Source organism: Corvus brachyrhynchos, unplaced genomic scaffold (assembly GCF_000691975.1).
Source record: "Corvus brachyrhynchos isolate BGI_N302 unplaced genomic scaffold, ASM69197v1 scaffold148, whole genome shotgun sequence".
NCBI lineage: Eukaryota > Metazoa > Chordata > Aves > Passeriformes > Corvidae > Corvus > Corvus brachyrhynchos.
Genome location: NW_008239785.1, coordinates 892,473 through 907,939, shown reverse-complemented (window position 1 = coordinate 907,939; position 15,467 = coordinate 892,473). Strand labels below are relative to the sequence as shown.

The 15,467-nt window shown below is 40.8% G+C and overlaps 1 protein-coding gene across 5 annotated transcripts in view; it reads left to right on the top strand.

The window, feature by feature from the left end:
• Nucleotides 1-15,467, top strand: part of FOXK2 (forkhead box K2) — a 69,198-nt gene that overhangs the window by 47,470 nt on the left and 6,261 nt on the right. For all 5 annotated transcript variants that reach the window (XM_017743195.1, XM_017743194.1, XM_017743196.1 and 2 more), the window contains 5 exons: nt 7,201-7,395; nt 10,085-10,232; nt 10,686-10,832; nt 13,579-13,772; nt 14,565-14,740. In XM_017743195.1, coding sequence (XP_017598684.1) covers nt 7,201-7,395; nt 10,085-10,232; nt 10,686-10,832; nt 13,579-13,772; nt 14,565-14,740 — 860 coding nt within the window. The remainder of the gene's footprint in view (nt 1-7,200; nt 7,396-10,084; nt 10,233-10,685; nt 10,833-13,578; nt 13,773-14,564; nt 14,741-15,467) is intronic.

The window sequence follows — 15,467 nt, the reverse complement described above, 5'->3', positions numbered from 1 at the left end:
CTGGTGATTCAGGAATGTTCCTGTTGTCGTCATCAATATTCTGCTGTCATAGGATCATTTTTTGACGCAGGCAGGCTTGTTCCAGACCCTTCTGACGCAGGTCAGCACCGTTCCTGTAAGGAATATCAACCAACAACTTTTTACATACCTCTTATGCACTTGCTAAAACATGAGCAGGGAAGTCTGTAACTAAGGTTTCCCATGGGGGAGCCTGTAATTTACAGCTAGATTGTATTTCCAGCCTTTGCTTACAATTTGCTGCAAGTGTTCTATTGGCCAACTTGAATTAACAGGAGGCTACAGCAATATTTCATCACTTCTGATGCTGCATAGATCTTTGCTTTTGAATCTTAAGAGATCTAAGAGTAGAGATAGATGGATCAGTGATCTTGCTCTCTAGGGTGTTTTCCATCCTGTTAGGTGGCACTGTGTAGACAGTGGTGGCACACCTGAAAAAATACCCAAATCCTTGTGAAGAGAATGCCCAGTGCTCAGAATAAAAATTCTGATTGCTGGTTTAAAAATCTGCGAGTGCTTTGTTCCTTGTGGTGTTAGAGGTTGAGCATGCCTCGAGCCCTGCCAGTCCCTGTGTGGAGGACGTGCTGTGCAACGATTGATCTTTGGGCCACAGAAATCAATTGCAAAGGATACAGGGAATTAAGGGGAGCTTGTGTGAGGTTGGGATTCAGTCCCCAGAGGAAAAATGTTGCCACTCTTTAAAGGGCAGTTGCTTTTTGGGTAACCTCTAGAAGTGTCCTGACTAGTAATGGCCAAACATAATTGAATGTAAATTTATGGTAAATTAGCCACATCAGGACTTAGTTTCAAAGCAGGGAGGAGGAGGAGAAATCCATCCCACCACAATGGATGTGGACATGGCCCCTTAGGAAGTGATGCTGTGTTCTGGCTGGGGTGATTTCTCACAGGCTGTGGTCAGCTGCCAGCAGGAGGGCATCAAAAAACTTCTTTCCTAAAAATCTACTAGAGGAGCTGAACTTTGTGTTACATTAATATAAATAAGTAAATTTTTTTCATCACCAGTCCCCCATCAATAGAGAAAACCAGATACTCCTTCTATTGACAACAATGGAGAAAAGTTTACAAATGGCATATTAAAGCTAAAATCTCTGACAGGAGCACAAGGTGGCACCTCCTGTGGGTGAACAAGCACCTACATGAACAAATTACCCATTAAGAAAGTTATCCCTGTTGGGGATTATAAGAAAATAATTATAATCTGACTAGTTTTATACTGGATCACTCTTTTTCAGTGTATCCATGATAACTTTTCCTATACTCTTAGTGATGGCAAAGTGTTACAACAACACTTTTTTAATGTGATCCTAGAAAAGACTTTGTAAAACAAATATCTGAACAGTTACTTCTGTTTAAAGAGTCAAGACAATGCTTACTGTAAAAAATTGTGTGGGTTTTTTTTAACAACCTTTACTTAATAAGTAATCATTTAGTGCTGGGAGTTTTCAGGTGGGTACTCAATGTATGACTATTTGGATGGATTTATATATCTACCTTTGTTATTAGCTTGGAAGCCCAGACTTTAAACTGTTGGGTACATTGAGATTATCTTGAAATAAAAACATCAGTTCAGTTCACTTTGTCTTCTTAATAAGTTTTGGTTTTGTTGATTCTTTTAGCTCTGAAGGTGATGACTCTATTCCAGAAATGGACTGTGGTATTGACTTCCAGTTCAATTAAACACAGCCCAAAGTCTTAAAAATAAATTCTGGGCATGAATAATTCAGTATGCCTGCTCTTGGTGTTGAGCAGTCAGAAACCTTTTGGTAGGGGATTCAGACAGTGAGGAAGTTAGAAGGTGTAATTGTGTATTTTTTGAAAAGGGTAAACTGAATGAAGCGGCCACTTTCTCCTTGGTGTGGGAATTGTTGCTTTTTCCAAGTTAACCAAGGTTGCTTCTTTCAGGTGTCTCCAAGGCATGAAGTCCCATCTCTTCTTACAGGTTTCTGTGTGTTTTCTGTGTGTCAGTTCCATGGGTGAGGAGCTGGGTTCAGCTCTCTTTAGAGATGCACCTTTTCCCAGGACATGGAGGCACTGTACACAGGCTTTACAGACACTGAAATATGTAATCATACTTCAACTTTCTGAGCTTTTTTCACTTCCAAGGTATTTCTAGTTGTATTTGTTAAGACTCATCTTTGAAGTATTGTTTATTTAAAAACCAGTTAAAAACCACAGCCGCATATTGTTTAATCTATAATTAATATCCTATTAATCCATTGTGATGGAATCAATAATAAATGAAGCAGCAAATGGAGAAAAGATGAAATTGGGGTCCTTGTGCTTTCAAACTGAAATTTACCCATTAGCAGGAAGTCAATCAAGTTGTAATTTCCAAGCACCATGTTCCAGTGAGCACCTGCTTGAATGGATTCACTGCTGGAATGCTCAGGCCAGAGGAAGAGGCTAAAGGACCTCAGTTATATTTAATTTTTTTTCCTGGAGAAGACCAAAGGTGGATCTTAATGCAGCCTTCCCTTGCCTAAAGAGTGATTGTAGAAAGCCTGGAGCCAGGCTGTGCCAACAGGCTCACAGTTTGGGCACAAGCAGCTGCAGAAGTTGCAATGAAGAATTTGTACCTCTACAAATGAGAAAACTGTTCACTGCTTGAGAGTGTAATTAGTGGAAATGAGTTGCCCTCTTGCTTGGAAGGCTTCAAAATTTGGAGAGACAAGGCCCTGAGCTACCAGGTCTAACTTGGAAGTTACCCTGCTTTGAGCAGGAGATTGGGCTGGACACTTTCAGAAGTCCCATCCAAACTCCATTTCTCTCTAGCTCTGTCTGAAAGATGTAAAAACTCAATTTTTGCTTGACTTTTAAAATGCATGTGTTTCAAAAGTGGGCCTGGGAGTGTGCACTGTAGGGGATTAAGTGTCAGTGTGCACATCTTCTACCAGAAGTATAAATAAATGAATTGGCTGTGAGAGTCATTTTTACTGGAGCAAGGGGAAAAAGACCAGTTGGGAAGTAGATCACAAGTAGGTAGGTAAGAGGAATTAGAAAATGGATTAGTTTCAAATCTCCCTTCCATGGAAAGGAGACCATAGCCAGAAGTATGGTGATTTCCATGGTTTTTTGTTAGTTCACTGATCAAAATAGCAGAAGGAAGTACAAATAGTATCATCTCAGGCTGCTGTACTGTCAGAGAAAACTGAAGTGGAAAAGCTGTGTTTGGTGGTGCAGATGTTAATCGTGACCTCTGCTTCTCTTTGTGGGGAGTTAATGCTGCCTGTGTTCACCTTGAAAGTATTTGAAGTCAAAAATCGACACAAGCAATCTCCCAGATGCTGACTGGGTTCTTTTTTGAGTCTTGGCTTTTTAATGTGAAAAGTTGAAGCTGTCCTTGGCTCTCAGTAAATCAACAAGAGTTCAGAAACAGACACCTTGTTATTCTTTTAAGTCTGTTTAAATCTCAGGGGATCTTTAAGTTAACAGGGGTTCAGTATCACAGTCAGTGTGAAAGAATTGAGCTGTGCAGTTGTAACTACCTTGACTTCAGGAATCTATTTGAATGTAAAATCTGGAGGTGCTGATAAAAGAACCTGCTGATCAAAGTGGCATGGCAGCTTCTGTCTGATTTTGGTCCTGGTTCTTAGAAGGCAATTAAACTGGAATAATTCAAAGGATACTGAGGCACTGGGTGTCACAGCAGGGTTTATGTACAGGGAAGAAATTGGATTCCTACTGCTATGTTTTGGTTTCCCAGATAAAGGCAGGATGAAATTCCTCCTTTCCAGTCAGATGGTATTTTCACACAGGCAGAACTACAAGTGTATCATCAGCTTTTCCCTGCAGTAGGGACAGAACTGCTGAGGGGAAGTGAGAAAATATTAGAAATACAGATGTGACAAAACTAGACTTTGCACATTTTACCCTGAGACACTTCTCTGGCACCCTGCAAAGTTCCTAAACTCTGCAGAGGTCCTGCCTGGACCAGCATTGCTGTTTTTGGCTGGGAACTGCAGATATATGAGTTTTTTATGGAATAGTTTGAAATGATGTGATGCTTCTTGTCTGTTTTCCAGTAGTCAACCCACAATGAGCTGGTTTTTAATTTAAAGAAGAATAACTGAGGTAATGAGTTGCATTTTAGTTGTGACATCTCCTCTGTGGTGCCCTGGGTCGCACAGTGGCTCCGTTGTCATGCTCTGTAGGAAGCACATGGACTTGTCATCAATAAATGTACAAAACAGCTTACAGAACTGCTTTATTTCTTTGGGGGTTTTTTGTAAGTGGGTTGTCTAGATGAGTTTCTCCTCCAGCAGCCATCCTGTGGTAGTGTATTGTGAAACTACTGTAAATGTTTGAACAGTGAGTAAAATCCAATTCAGCTTGTTGAGGACTAAATGTTTGATGAGGTCTCTCCCTGTGGGTGTTCTGTGGTTTTTGTTTAGTTCATTGTATAACTAAAGAATATGCCAAAACCAACTTGATTCTGATCAAATTAGAACATGTTCTATACTTTGATTTTGGATGTAAATATAATACATTTGCATAAATGCAATTTATTCAGGAATTCTGTTGGTTATTGCCTGAATTCCAGCTATAAAAACATGCTTCTATTAAAAAAAAACCTGTTTGCAAATATGAATCAATTGACAGATGTGGTCTTTTGATAATATTCAGGTGTTATTCGCTCTAACCAGAGAGGGATTTGTAAGTACCTTGTATCTTCCTTATTTACACTGACCTTTCAGGCTCAGCATGGGAAACGTAAACTGCACTGGGGACGCCTCTGGGTTTTCATGACTGTCAATTCCAAGTTTGTTGGGCACATGTAGAACCTCTGGAGTAGCCCTGGTCGGTCAAAGCTCCTGTGTTTGGGGCTACTTTTTGTGGGTGGTTTTTTTCCGACCTTGATCACCGTTTGAGAGCTCCACGTCTGTGCTGTGCTTTGACACCTGTCCTGCAGTGTGCCCTGGGTCAGAGAGCTGCCCTGGCCTTGTTTGCCAGAGATGCCCACAGGGAGATGATGCATTCAGGGTAAAATGGGAGATCTTTTAATAAATGTGTGCCTACATGGAATATCAAAGGAATTGCTGAGTATTTTTTTCTGCCTTTCCACGTTCCTTCCTGGTACTTGTGTGGGATCCACCTCTTCCCTATCCGCCTCATGCCCATCCTCGCCCCGGTGTGGCACAGGAGGACTCCAGTTCCTCAGTGGTGTGTACTGGGGTGATTTTTTTTACCAGGCAATAAGGATTGTAACCAGGGAATTAGCACCCAAAGCAATGTCCAATTCTTCCCATATTTTTCTTTGAGTTGAAATAAATTTGGTCTCAAAAGCATTAAGGTAAATTTGCAGGTATGGAATAACCTTGTGAAATGCATAGGGAAGGTGACTAAGATTTAAACCTGTGTCAAACAGATGTTATTGCTCATTTTCTCACAGGGATTTTTACTTAATCTTTGGCTACTGTCTTTGCATACACTTGAGTGTTGTTGTTATTGCTGCTTAAAAGAAATGCTGGGAAAATATTTTTGTTAGCAAAACAGCCAAGACCCCTTTCCATTGTCACTAAAATGGTACAAGCACAAAATGCTTTTGACTGGAAAAAGCGAAGAAATGAGTTGTTACTGAATATATGAAAAAAACCCAACCCAGAAATGGGTCCATTTAACTTCCTTGCTGAAATGCGTGTGCAGTTTTTTGGCACAGATTCTGTTCCTAATTTAGTACATTGAGCATGTTTCAGAAATAGGTCGTCTGTTAAATGCGGACACGGTCCGTACTCAGAAGTAAGACAGAGAGAAAAGGAAGGTCACTGTCAATTCTTTCTCTTTTTCCTCATCCTTGAGTGTGTATTATAGGGAAAAAGAACCACTGTGGTGCATGTGGCAAGGGCCATAGTGAAAATCAAATGCTGCTTTTATTCTATAAACATCCTTAGATTCATTTTAAGACATGAAAGCCAAAACACACGAGAGTTCATTTTTAAGGCTACTCTGCAGCTGAGTGTTCCTGCCAATTCTTACATCACTTTTATGTTTAATATATTTTTCCAGAGAAATGATCACTTTTATTTACAGTCTTTTGCATTCATAGCTCATTTCTTACCCCTTGTTCCAGCATGTGCTTGTTTCCTCTCTGTATAAAACTAGATCTGCCTAGAAGCACTTAAAAGCAAAACAAACCCAAACACCAACATTTTGTGAGGTTTGTTTCTGGGTATAGTGTCGTTGGAAAGTCCTTTTCATCGTGTGGGAGGTGTGTAAATGTCATCGTGGGTTTAGTGCTCAGTGTAGTCTAACAACTTAAGAACGAGGAGGTAGTAAAGTTATTTGAACTGTATTTTTATAGATGCTTTTGTTGAGACAAAATTAAGTTTCTTATTTGCTCAAGATTGAGCAAATATATTTACTGAGAAGTTAGAAACAGCGTGTCCTGTTTAATTGTGTTCAATTCTAAATGCTGTGCACAGGGATGTAGCAGGGGGATTATCCTAAGGTGCATTCATTGTATTTTATTTTTCAAATTTTTAAACAGTTGTACATTGTTAATTTGTTGTTAGTCATTAAATTTAGGCATGTAATCCTTGGTAATACTTGAAAATGGGCAGTTTACTGAAATTGGGTCTTAAATTCAGCTCTGAAAAAAGGTATTCAAATGTAGTACTAAAGCAGCAGTATACTCTGTAAATGAGCAGAATTAGAATTGATATATGTTTAATTTAATACGTATTTTAAGAGAAAAGAACCCAAATCTCTTAGACCAGTCTATGAAACTGGTTAGACCTCAAATTGGCCAACATTTATGCTTCTGATTCATTTTGCTATCATGGACCAACTTGTTCATTTGCTGCAGCCATTCCTTGGCATCATAAAATAATGAGCTTTTGTCTTCAAAATAGCTCTGCTTTGGGGCTACTGCAAGATCAGGATGAACCTCAAGAAATTTAGAGACAATGCACAAACTGCCCTTGTTAGAAAGAATTGCATTTGCTTGTATTCCTTTACAAATGTCAGTTGCTTACCTGGGGATCATTTTCTGGTCACGTTGATCTCCCTGTATGATGTGTAAAATGAAGATGGTCACGGGTAATTACATGAGACACTATGGCTTTTAAATTCTAAATGAGCTTAGGTGATAACATGCAAGTTATGCAGAAAGTCCTACATTCTGTAAACAAGTGGCTCATATATTTGGTTTTTTTTATTTTTCAGCTGTACTTTCAGGTTTCCCAGCACAAACATCAAGATAACATTCACAGCTCTGTCCAATGAAAAGAGAGAAAAGCAGGAGGCCCCGGAGTCCCCAGTGAAGCCTGTGCAACCCCAGATCTCTCCCTTAACAATAAACATTCCAGACAACATGGCTCACCTGATCAGCCCTCTCCCTTCTCCCACAGGAACTATCAGGTATTTAAACCCTGCAGGTGGGATCAGGGCCATGTACAGTCAGGCTCAGCACAAATTTCTCATTCAGTATTTTGCTTTTGAGGTCAAAGTTCAGCTGAAGCTCAGCCTTACCTGCCTCAAGAATCCCCCTTTCTGCTCTCATAGTTGCATGGGCAGTCTGTGATATTCTGGTTTAACATGTTAAATGTGTAACAGTCTGCTCAGGAGCTGTTGCATTCCAACAGTTTAAATTGCTTTTTGCTCTTGCATGCTTATTGCAACTCTTCAAATGAGACAATTTTAAATTACACCATTTTAAAGTGTTCTGATTTGCCACTGTCCTCCTGAAGTTCATCATCAGGAAAAATGGTGGTTTGGGTTATTATTAGTGTGGGAAATTGACTGATCTCTTACTCCAGAAGATTTGTTATTGGCTAGTCACTGCTGGAAGTAAGCAGACCTTTTATTTAAAACACAGGCTGAGGTGCAGAGCTCAGTGTCAGGATGGCTGATCCCAGGGAGGGTGATCCAGGATTTTCCTTGCCCTGCTGCTTCTGTGGTAATTGCAGCCCTTGTCCCACCTGTTACTTGGGACCAAACTCAATTAAGCACAAGCAACCCATCCTCACAAATGGGTAAAATTAGTTCAGATAGAATTTTTCAAAGTGTTGGAAATATCAGGAGCAAAACTTCCATGTCAAGGCACTGGAAGTTGTTTCAGTCATGTATGTGCTTTTGAAAGCTTTTTTGTCCCCTCTCACTTCCTGCATCTTCACTTGAATGAAGAACTGCCTGTGCTTGCTTTTTAAAAAGGTACAACTTGTTAATGAAATTTGAATTTAAGGATAATTGACTTCTTACATGCTTGCCAAGCTCTTGGTCTCTCTCTTGGAGTGTTAATGACACCTGCCTAAATGATGGAAGCAGAGAGAAAAGATATCTAGACTTGTCTGTGAAACAGGTTTGCTTTCATATAAGAATTCAGGGAAAACACGTCTTACCAATGACAGAGCAGCTCACGAATATTTCAGATAATATCCCATCTATCAGCACTGTCTTTGCCTCGCTATGAATTTTGTAATTCTCTTCAGGGCTTTCATGCACCTGTTGAGCAGTTTATTACAGAGGAAAAAAAAAAGATGACAGTTTTGAGTCTATTTTGAGAGCAAAGCTTGACAGTTTCTCTGCGAATCATCCTGTTTTGTAGAAGACTTGTAAACTTGCTTTGATTATACCGTATGTGTCGCTTTGTCAATATATGCTGAAGTGAGCAGAGCAGAGGGATGTTGTCAGCTGATACGTGAAAACACAGAGCAGCAGTGACCTATATCTAAAGAAATAAATTAGCTACACATTTTGGCTCTAACCAAGGGTTCTTCTGTACAGCACTTAAAAAATGCCATCTCTCCCTTAGAGTAAGTATATCACTAGTAACAAATCATTGGTGGATTTCTTGTGAAGTGAAGATTTGATACTTTCAATATGAGTATATATTGCCCAATCTATAGTGTTTGCCTCTTTCTGCATATAAAGAAGGAGGTAGTAAAAAATTTGAAGGGCCAGGCAGACAAACAAACCTTGACAGATGTAAAATTGTTAAAGCTTTAGTGGGTAGATCTAAATAGCATTGTCTAGATTTACTTCTTGTGATGTTTGGAACCATAGATTCAAAGATTAAAGATTATCTTTGGAGATAAGGCTGGTTCTGGGGGCACAGCAGGTGCAGCTCTTGGGCTTTCTAGTTTTTTGGCATTTCTGAGGGCTGCCTTGAAATCAGCTGCAGTATGAATTGCAGAGAGTGTGTGTCCTTGTAAGAGAGCTGCCAAAATTATTTTGGGGAAGGGGATGGACCTCACCTGCTGACTTTCTCTTTGCTCTTGGCTAAAAAGAAATTGTAGAAGAAAATTGGCACTGTGCAGCTGCAGTTCCTGTGGCCTCTGCAAGGCAGGGGACCACTGGTAAAAGACGTTCCAGTGGAATTATATACAATTATTTCCACTTTGGTGGATGGCAAAATGTGAAGTGTTAAGAGATACTCTTTTAGAGTTTGGCACCTTCTCTTGCTTTCTAACAGTGTATCTGCTGTATTGGCCTAATACTGCATTAAATCAGCTGAGTCAGTGCTGATGCATCCCATTTATCGGTACATTTATGGTTTTTGTACATATATCTGTGTGTAAGTATGGGCACACACCTGTAAGCACTTAAAATAATACTGGTTTAGATTTAAATGAGAATCAAATCTTTTTTTACCTCACTGCTTGCTGTATTTTATCAAATGTGCAGAAACACTACACAGGAGAGATGATCTTTTGTGGGGCAGACTGAACACAAGCATATGGCAGAAATTCCATGCAAGATGTGTGTCTTGTTTCCAACGAGTGTCTGAAAATTTGTGGCTGCTGATGCAGTTAAGGTAGACTTAAGGTGGCAAATCTTACACAAATACAGATCAGCCTAATCAATCAGCTGATCCTTGTCCTCTTGAGGAGGAAAGCCTGAGCAAGGTTTCTTCCTGCAGTGGTTCTGATTCCTGCGGATGGGTTAGCAAGGCGTGGAAGGTTGTTTCTAATGGAAGCCCTGACAGCCCTTTAGCTGCAGCCTCACAGCTCTGGTAGTGGCTTTGCTGCAGTAAGAGCTTTTTGATGAGACATAATGTGGTGATATACTGTATAACAAAATAGTAGGATCTTCTTTTTATGCTCTACAGTGCTGCAAATTCCTGCCCATCGAGCCCCCGCGGCGCAGGCTCTTCAGGGTACAAAATGAGTCGTGGAATAGCATCTGACCTACATTTGATGGCTGACAATTCACAGTCAGAAAACGACAAGGAAGCTTCAGGGGGAGATAGCCCAAAGGTAAATACAGCTTGAAACCAATCCCAGAAATTACACCTGAGGTGAATGTAAGACTTGGGATGTTTTGTTTGCTAAAGTGTATGCACTGAGTGGTAATTGGAACATTCCAGGCTTTAAAAACAGTGTGTAGGGTTTTGTGATCAGATGTGAGATTGATTGATTGATTGATTTACCCCTCTCCCCTTTGGGGGAGGGTCTGTGTGCAGTCTCAGTTATAGATCTGTTTGGAGGCTATTGAAAATTCTTTGCTATTATACATATCTGCAAAATTTATGTTATCTTAAAATTGCTAATCAGAAGAACAAAGCTTTCTTACTTTCTTTTCTGCCTCAAGATTTTGGTAGTCCAAAAGTGCCCTAAGTCAAATTAATGATGTTTTATGACTTTTGATCTGGTAAGCAGTGTGTATCTCTCCAAAGTTTGTTGATGCAGACTTCTCTTGTTTTTGTCCAGGATGACTCTAAGCCACCCTACTCCTATGCACAGTTAATAGTCCAAGCAATTACAATGGCCCCGGATAAGCAGCTTACACTAAATGGAATTTATACGCACATAACTAAAAATTATCCCTACTACAGGACAGCAGACAAGGGCTGGCAGGTAATTTTGATTTCTGGAGTATTTTTTTTTTCACTTGTGAGCAATACTGGCAGCTGTAAACAGTCATGAGCAGGCAGTTGGTAAGCCTCAGAACCCTTCAGAAACAGAATTTATCAAATGAGTGTGTTGTCTTTCTTCTGATTGTAAGTTTTCCAACAAAGCGGGCGATTTACATGCGTCTGTATTTGAAATATTGCTTTATTGATGGATTGGTGTTCTCTAAACCTCTAGTAGGGATGCAGACAGACTTTGGGGAAAGCAAAGTGCATTTGGCACTGGATTTGAATCCCGTATGCTATCTAGGAATGGTGTCATGTTCTGTAACTTACAGTTGTGTAAACATCCGTGTTGCTATCTTGAGATAAAATTGAGATATTAAATGCTCCAAGTTCAGTTTTGTTTGTAAACAGTGATCTTGCCCATGCAGCAGGTGAAGGAACAAGTGTGTTATGTGTCATTATCTCACACTGGTTCATGCACTGTTTGATTTGTGAGCTTGCCCATTCCTGTACCGAGTTGGACCAAACCCTTCAACTCTGCAGAATTAATTTCTGCTTTCTTTTCATTTTTCCAAGACCAGCCTCAGCTTTTGCCAGGATGACTAACCGAGTAAAAATCAGTCTGGCAGAGTCGTCCCAGACACACATGAAGGCTCAGTGCCTTTGGTGCTGTTTTGGGTGCCTCAGAGGCCAAAGGAGCAGAGTTTGCAGGGCGTGGAGCACCTGGAGCACACGGTCCATCGTGGACTATCAGCTCACTGCTGGCTGCTCACTCTGCAGTTATTTTCAGGGAGGTAAAATTTGGAGAGATTGGCTGCACAAGTGGAAGACTGAAAAGCACAGCCTGTAGAGGAAGAGATTTTTAAATATTAATCAGATACTTACTTGTCATAAGGCCTAAATGAAAGTTGGATCACTCTCCCAAGGTTAGTGGGGAACGTAGCTGTTCCTGGCTGTTTGCTAAGGGTTTGGTTAGTCAAGGACTTGGCTGTTGTGGCTGGGAAGTCTCTTTTGTTTCCCTTTCTCACATAACAGTGCAGTATCCTGGCTGCAGTCACGTTGTTTTAGCAACAAGACTCTGTTTATAAAACGTTGATGTGTGTTTTGCTTCCTATTTTGCAGTACCTTGAGTATCTGTGTATATGCTGTTGCTTTGTGAGCATCATGAACCCAACACACACACACACACACACACACGGTCACGCCGAGGTAAAGAACTCTGCCATAGAACAGGGTGTGGATTTGGGGCTGTAGTGCTTCCTAAAGCCAAGGTGATAGGCACAGCAGACAGTGTGTTCTGGACTAATTAATTAGCAGCTATTCATAGAGACAATTGGAAAAGCTGAAAATCAGATGCTGCTCAGTCACTACTCTGCCAGCTTCTACACATTGGGAGTTGGATTGCTGCTCGGGTGACTTAGGATAGATGTTTCAAATCATATTTGAGGCTCTATATGCATGTATCATTCAAAACATAGAGTACAAACACATGTATAGTGTCCCAGTCCCATACCTTAAGAAACTGAGGTATTTATATCCTTTAGCATACAATGGTCTCATTTAGTTGAGCATTTGAAGACTCCTCTCTGTGAACTTATTTTAGCAGGTACTTTTGGATCTAGTCCTTTATTCTAGCATATGGAGAAATAAATACAGTTTATAAATATGTTCTTGGCATCTTTCTGGTTATGTTTCCATTTTTGGCAGGGAAAAACCCATCTCTGGTTTCATCAGTTTGCATTCAAGAAATCATATATGGTTATCACTGCTTTAGGTTTTCCAAACTTACCGTCAGGGTCATGAACTCAGACATTTGAGCAAGTTTTACATTCACTTTGCAAATTTTTGAGAGCTTTTGTAAATGTAAAGCTTTTTCCCGTTTACCTCTGTTCCCTGACAAGTATTTTGGGGTGCATCCTTAGCATCAGTCTCTTCTTGTTCAGTGATAATATTGAGAGAGATTTTGGGGTTTATCTATGTTAAAAAATGAACAAATAAAATAAAAGGAAATTGTGTGTGCAATGCCAAGCACAGATAGAGCCACTTGAGGGTGTCAGCAGTTCTGTGCGTTGCTCTGATGGAGGAGTGGGGGGGATGTTGCAGCAGACTGAGGATGTGGAAATGTGCAAAGAGACCGTGGTAACAAAGATCTGGAAGAGCTGGTTCAGGACCTACTGCCACGTGCTGTTTTAATAGAGACATGAAATTCTTTCATTGAGACAGACTGGACTGTGGGTGAATTCACAACAATCCAGCTGCCTTTGGAACTTGTGTAATTTAGCCTTTTCTTTCTGAACTGTGGAACAGTAACAGAATTATCACAGAGGATCAGAATCAGTATATGCTGTGTTCTGCTGGCCCTCCTGGAAGGAACTGTGACACCTGGGGAAGGGTGGTGTACAAGCACTGATCATTTTTATTTTTGTTTTTAACACTGCATTCTGCACAAGTATTTGTAGTGTTCTAAGCAGTTGGTTTCAATCACGGTGTTTCTCATGAGAGAATTAAATAAATGGGATTCCTGTTATTTCCAATTAGCATACTGGGTTTTTAATTGTTGGGAAAGATTTGACAAATGCAAGAGTCCTTTCAGGTTTATGGCACTGCTTGATAGTGCTCTGAGTTCTGTTAAATTAAGGAATTAAAGAGCTGAACCCCGAGTCTCCTATAGTACAAACTGCTGCAGTAGGCCACATTCTGACTTGGAAAAGTTATATGAATTCTACATATTTTTTTATGTTCCATAGAATTCAATACGTCACAATCTCTCTCTGAATCGTTATTTCATCAAAGTACCACGTTCCCAGGAAGAACCAGGCAAAGGCTCATTCTGGAGGATAGACCCTGCCTCTGAAAGCAAATTAATAGAGCAGGCTTTTAGGAAAAGGCGGCCTAGGGGAGTACCTTGCTTTAGAACCCCTCTGGGACCACTCTCTTCTAGGTAAGGAAAACCAGATGAACAAAAAGACTATGGCTGTTGTTTAATCTTCAGGCTGCTACAGACTTGATAGCTTCGGATACAGTCACGAGTTTAGTAATTTAATTTCATCCAGACTCAGTGTTTGAATTCTGTGTGTTTCATTAGGAGGCTGCCCCATACACCAGGCTTGTGTTTATTGCTTGTTTTTAGTGTTAAAGAACTCGGTTTGCATAATTAACTATCAGATTGTTAATGTAAGCAAGCCTTGCTGTACCTTTGATGGGTTTTACAGAGTTATAATTTTAATTTCTAACTGCCATCTACTGGATTTTAAAACTGTTTGCAAAGAAAATTCTCAGATACTGGCTACCATTTTATTGACCTTAGAGATGACAATTGGGTATTCAGTTTGATAATGTTTGAGCAGAATTCGTGATGGGGAAATACTTGGGTTTAAATTATTCCCTCTGTAAAGTTATGGCCTTTCTGCTGGTGCAGATCTTTTACTATTTGCCCTGTAGCCTCAGATTTGCTCATTGTTCTTCTCCACCAGAAGAAATGTTCATGTTTTGCAGATTTAGAGTCTCCCTAAGAAGGCATCCAGCCACTTCTTCTCCATTAACTGTACCTGGAGTTTGCTTTTAAATTCTGTCCCTGTTTAACAGAAGCTTTTTAAAAGATCCTGAGCTCTGGGTTGTAGCTGTGCCCTCCCCTGCTGTGGCAGCGTGTTACGGTCTCATTAGAGGAAGGTCATGGGCTTTCACAGTTCAGAAGTTAAAACACATCAGCTGCTGCTTTCATTTCTAACTACAGAAGTGCCCCAGCTTCTCCTAATCACTCTGGAGTGTTGTCTGCACACTCCAGTGGCGTCCAGACCCCCGAGAGCTTGTCCAGGGAAGGATCTCCTGTCCCTATGGAACCTGAGCCCAGCACCATCCAGCCAAAACTCGCCGTCATACAAGAAGCACGATTTGCACAGAGTGCCCCAGGTGAGGAGCCCTGAGCTCGGCACTGAGGGCTGGGGGACAGAGGGCTGGCACCTAAATATTGCCAAGACTTAATATGTACACCAAAAATGAGTATGTATTTCACCTCTTCACATTCAGACCAGATCTGTGAGAAACTCAGAAACAGCCAGGGAGAGTCTGCAGATGTGGGGCTGTTGTTACCTGGAGGCTGCTCCAGAACCTTGCATCAGGTTGTTGCTGAGGAGAGGTTGTGCCTCTGTCCTGTGTAGGACTGTGCTGTCTTGTAACAGTTCTCTTGAAAAAAAAAAAAACAAAAACAAAAGGGTTTGTGTGTTACAGAAATGAGGAAATGCCTTTCACACCTCTCTGGTCATGTCATCCTTCCAGAGAGGGGGGGTGGGGGGAATAAAAGAATTGGACTGATAAAGTGAGATAAGAAATTTCCTATTTAAAACAAAAAGAGCATAAGGCATGATGGGATAAGGGTGTGTTTGTTTAATTACCTTCTTTGATGTACATTTGCCATCCGGTTTCTTGGATGTGGCACTACAGAAGTGCCAGTGAGCACTCAGTAGTGAAGGCAGACATGGTCCTGAGCAGACCCCAGGATTCCCAGTGCAGGAGGACACGGAGAGCACTCCTGATGCACACAACACCTGCAGCACACACGTGTTCCCATCTGTGGAAAGGGGTTTACTTAAAATGAATGCAAACCTCAGCTTTGTTTGGGGGCAGAGCTGGGGTGCCC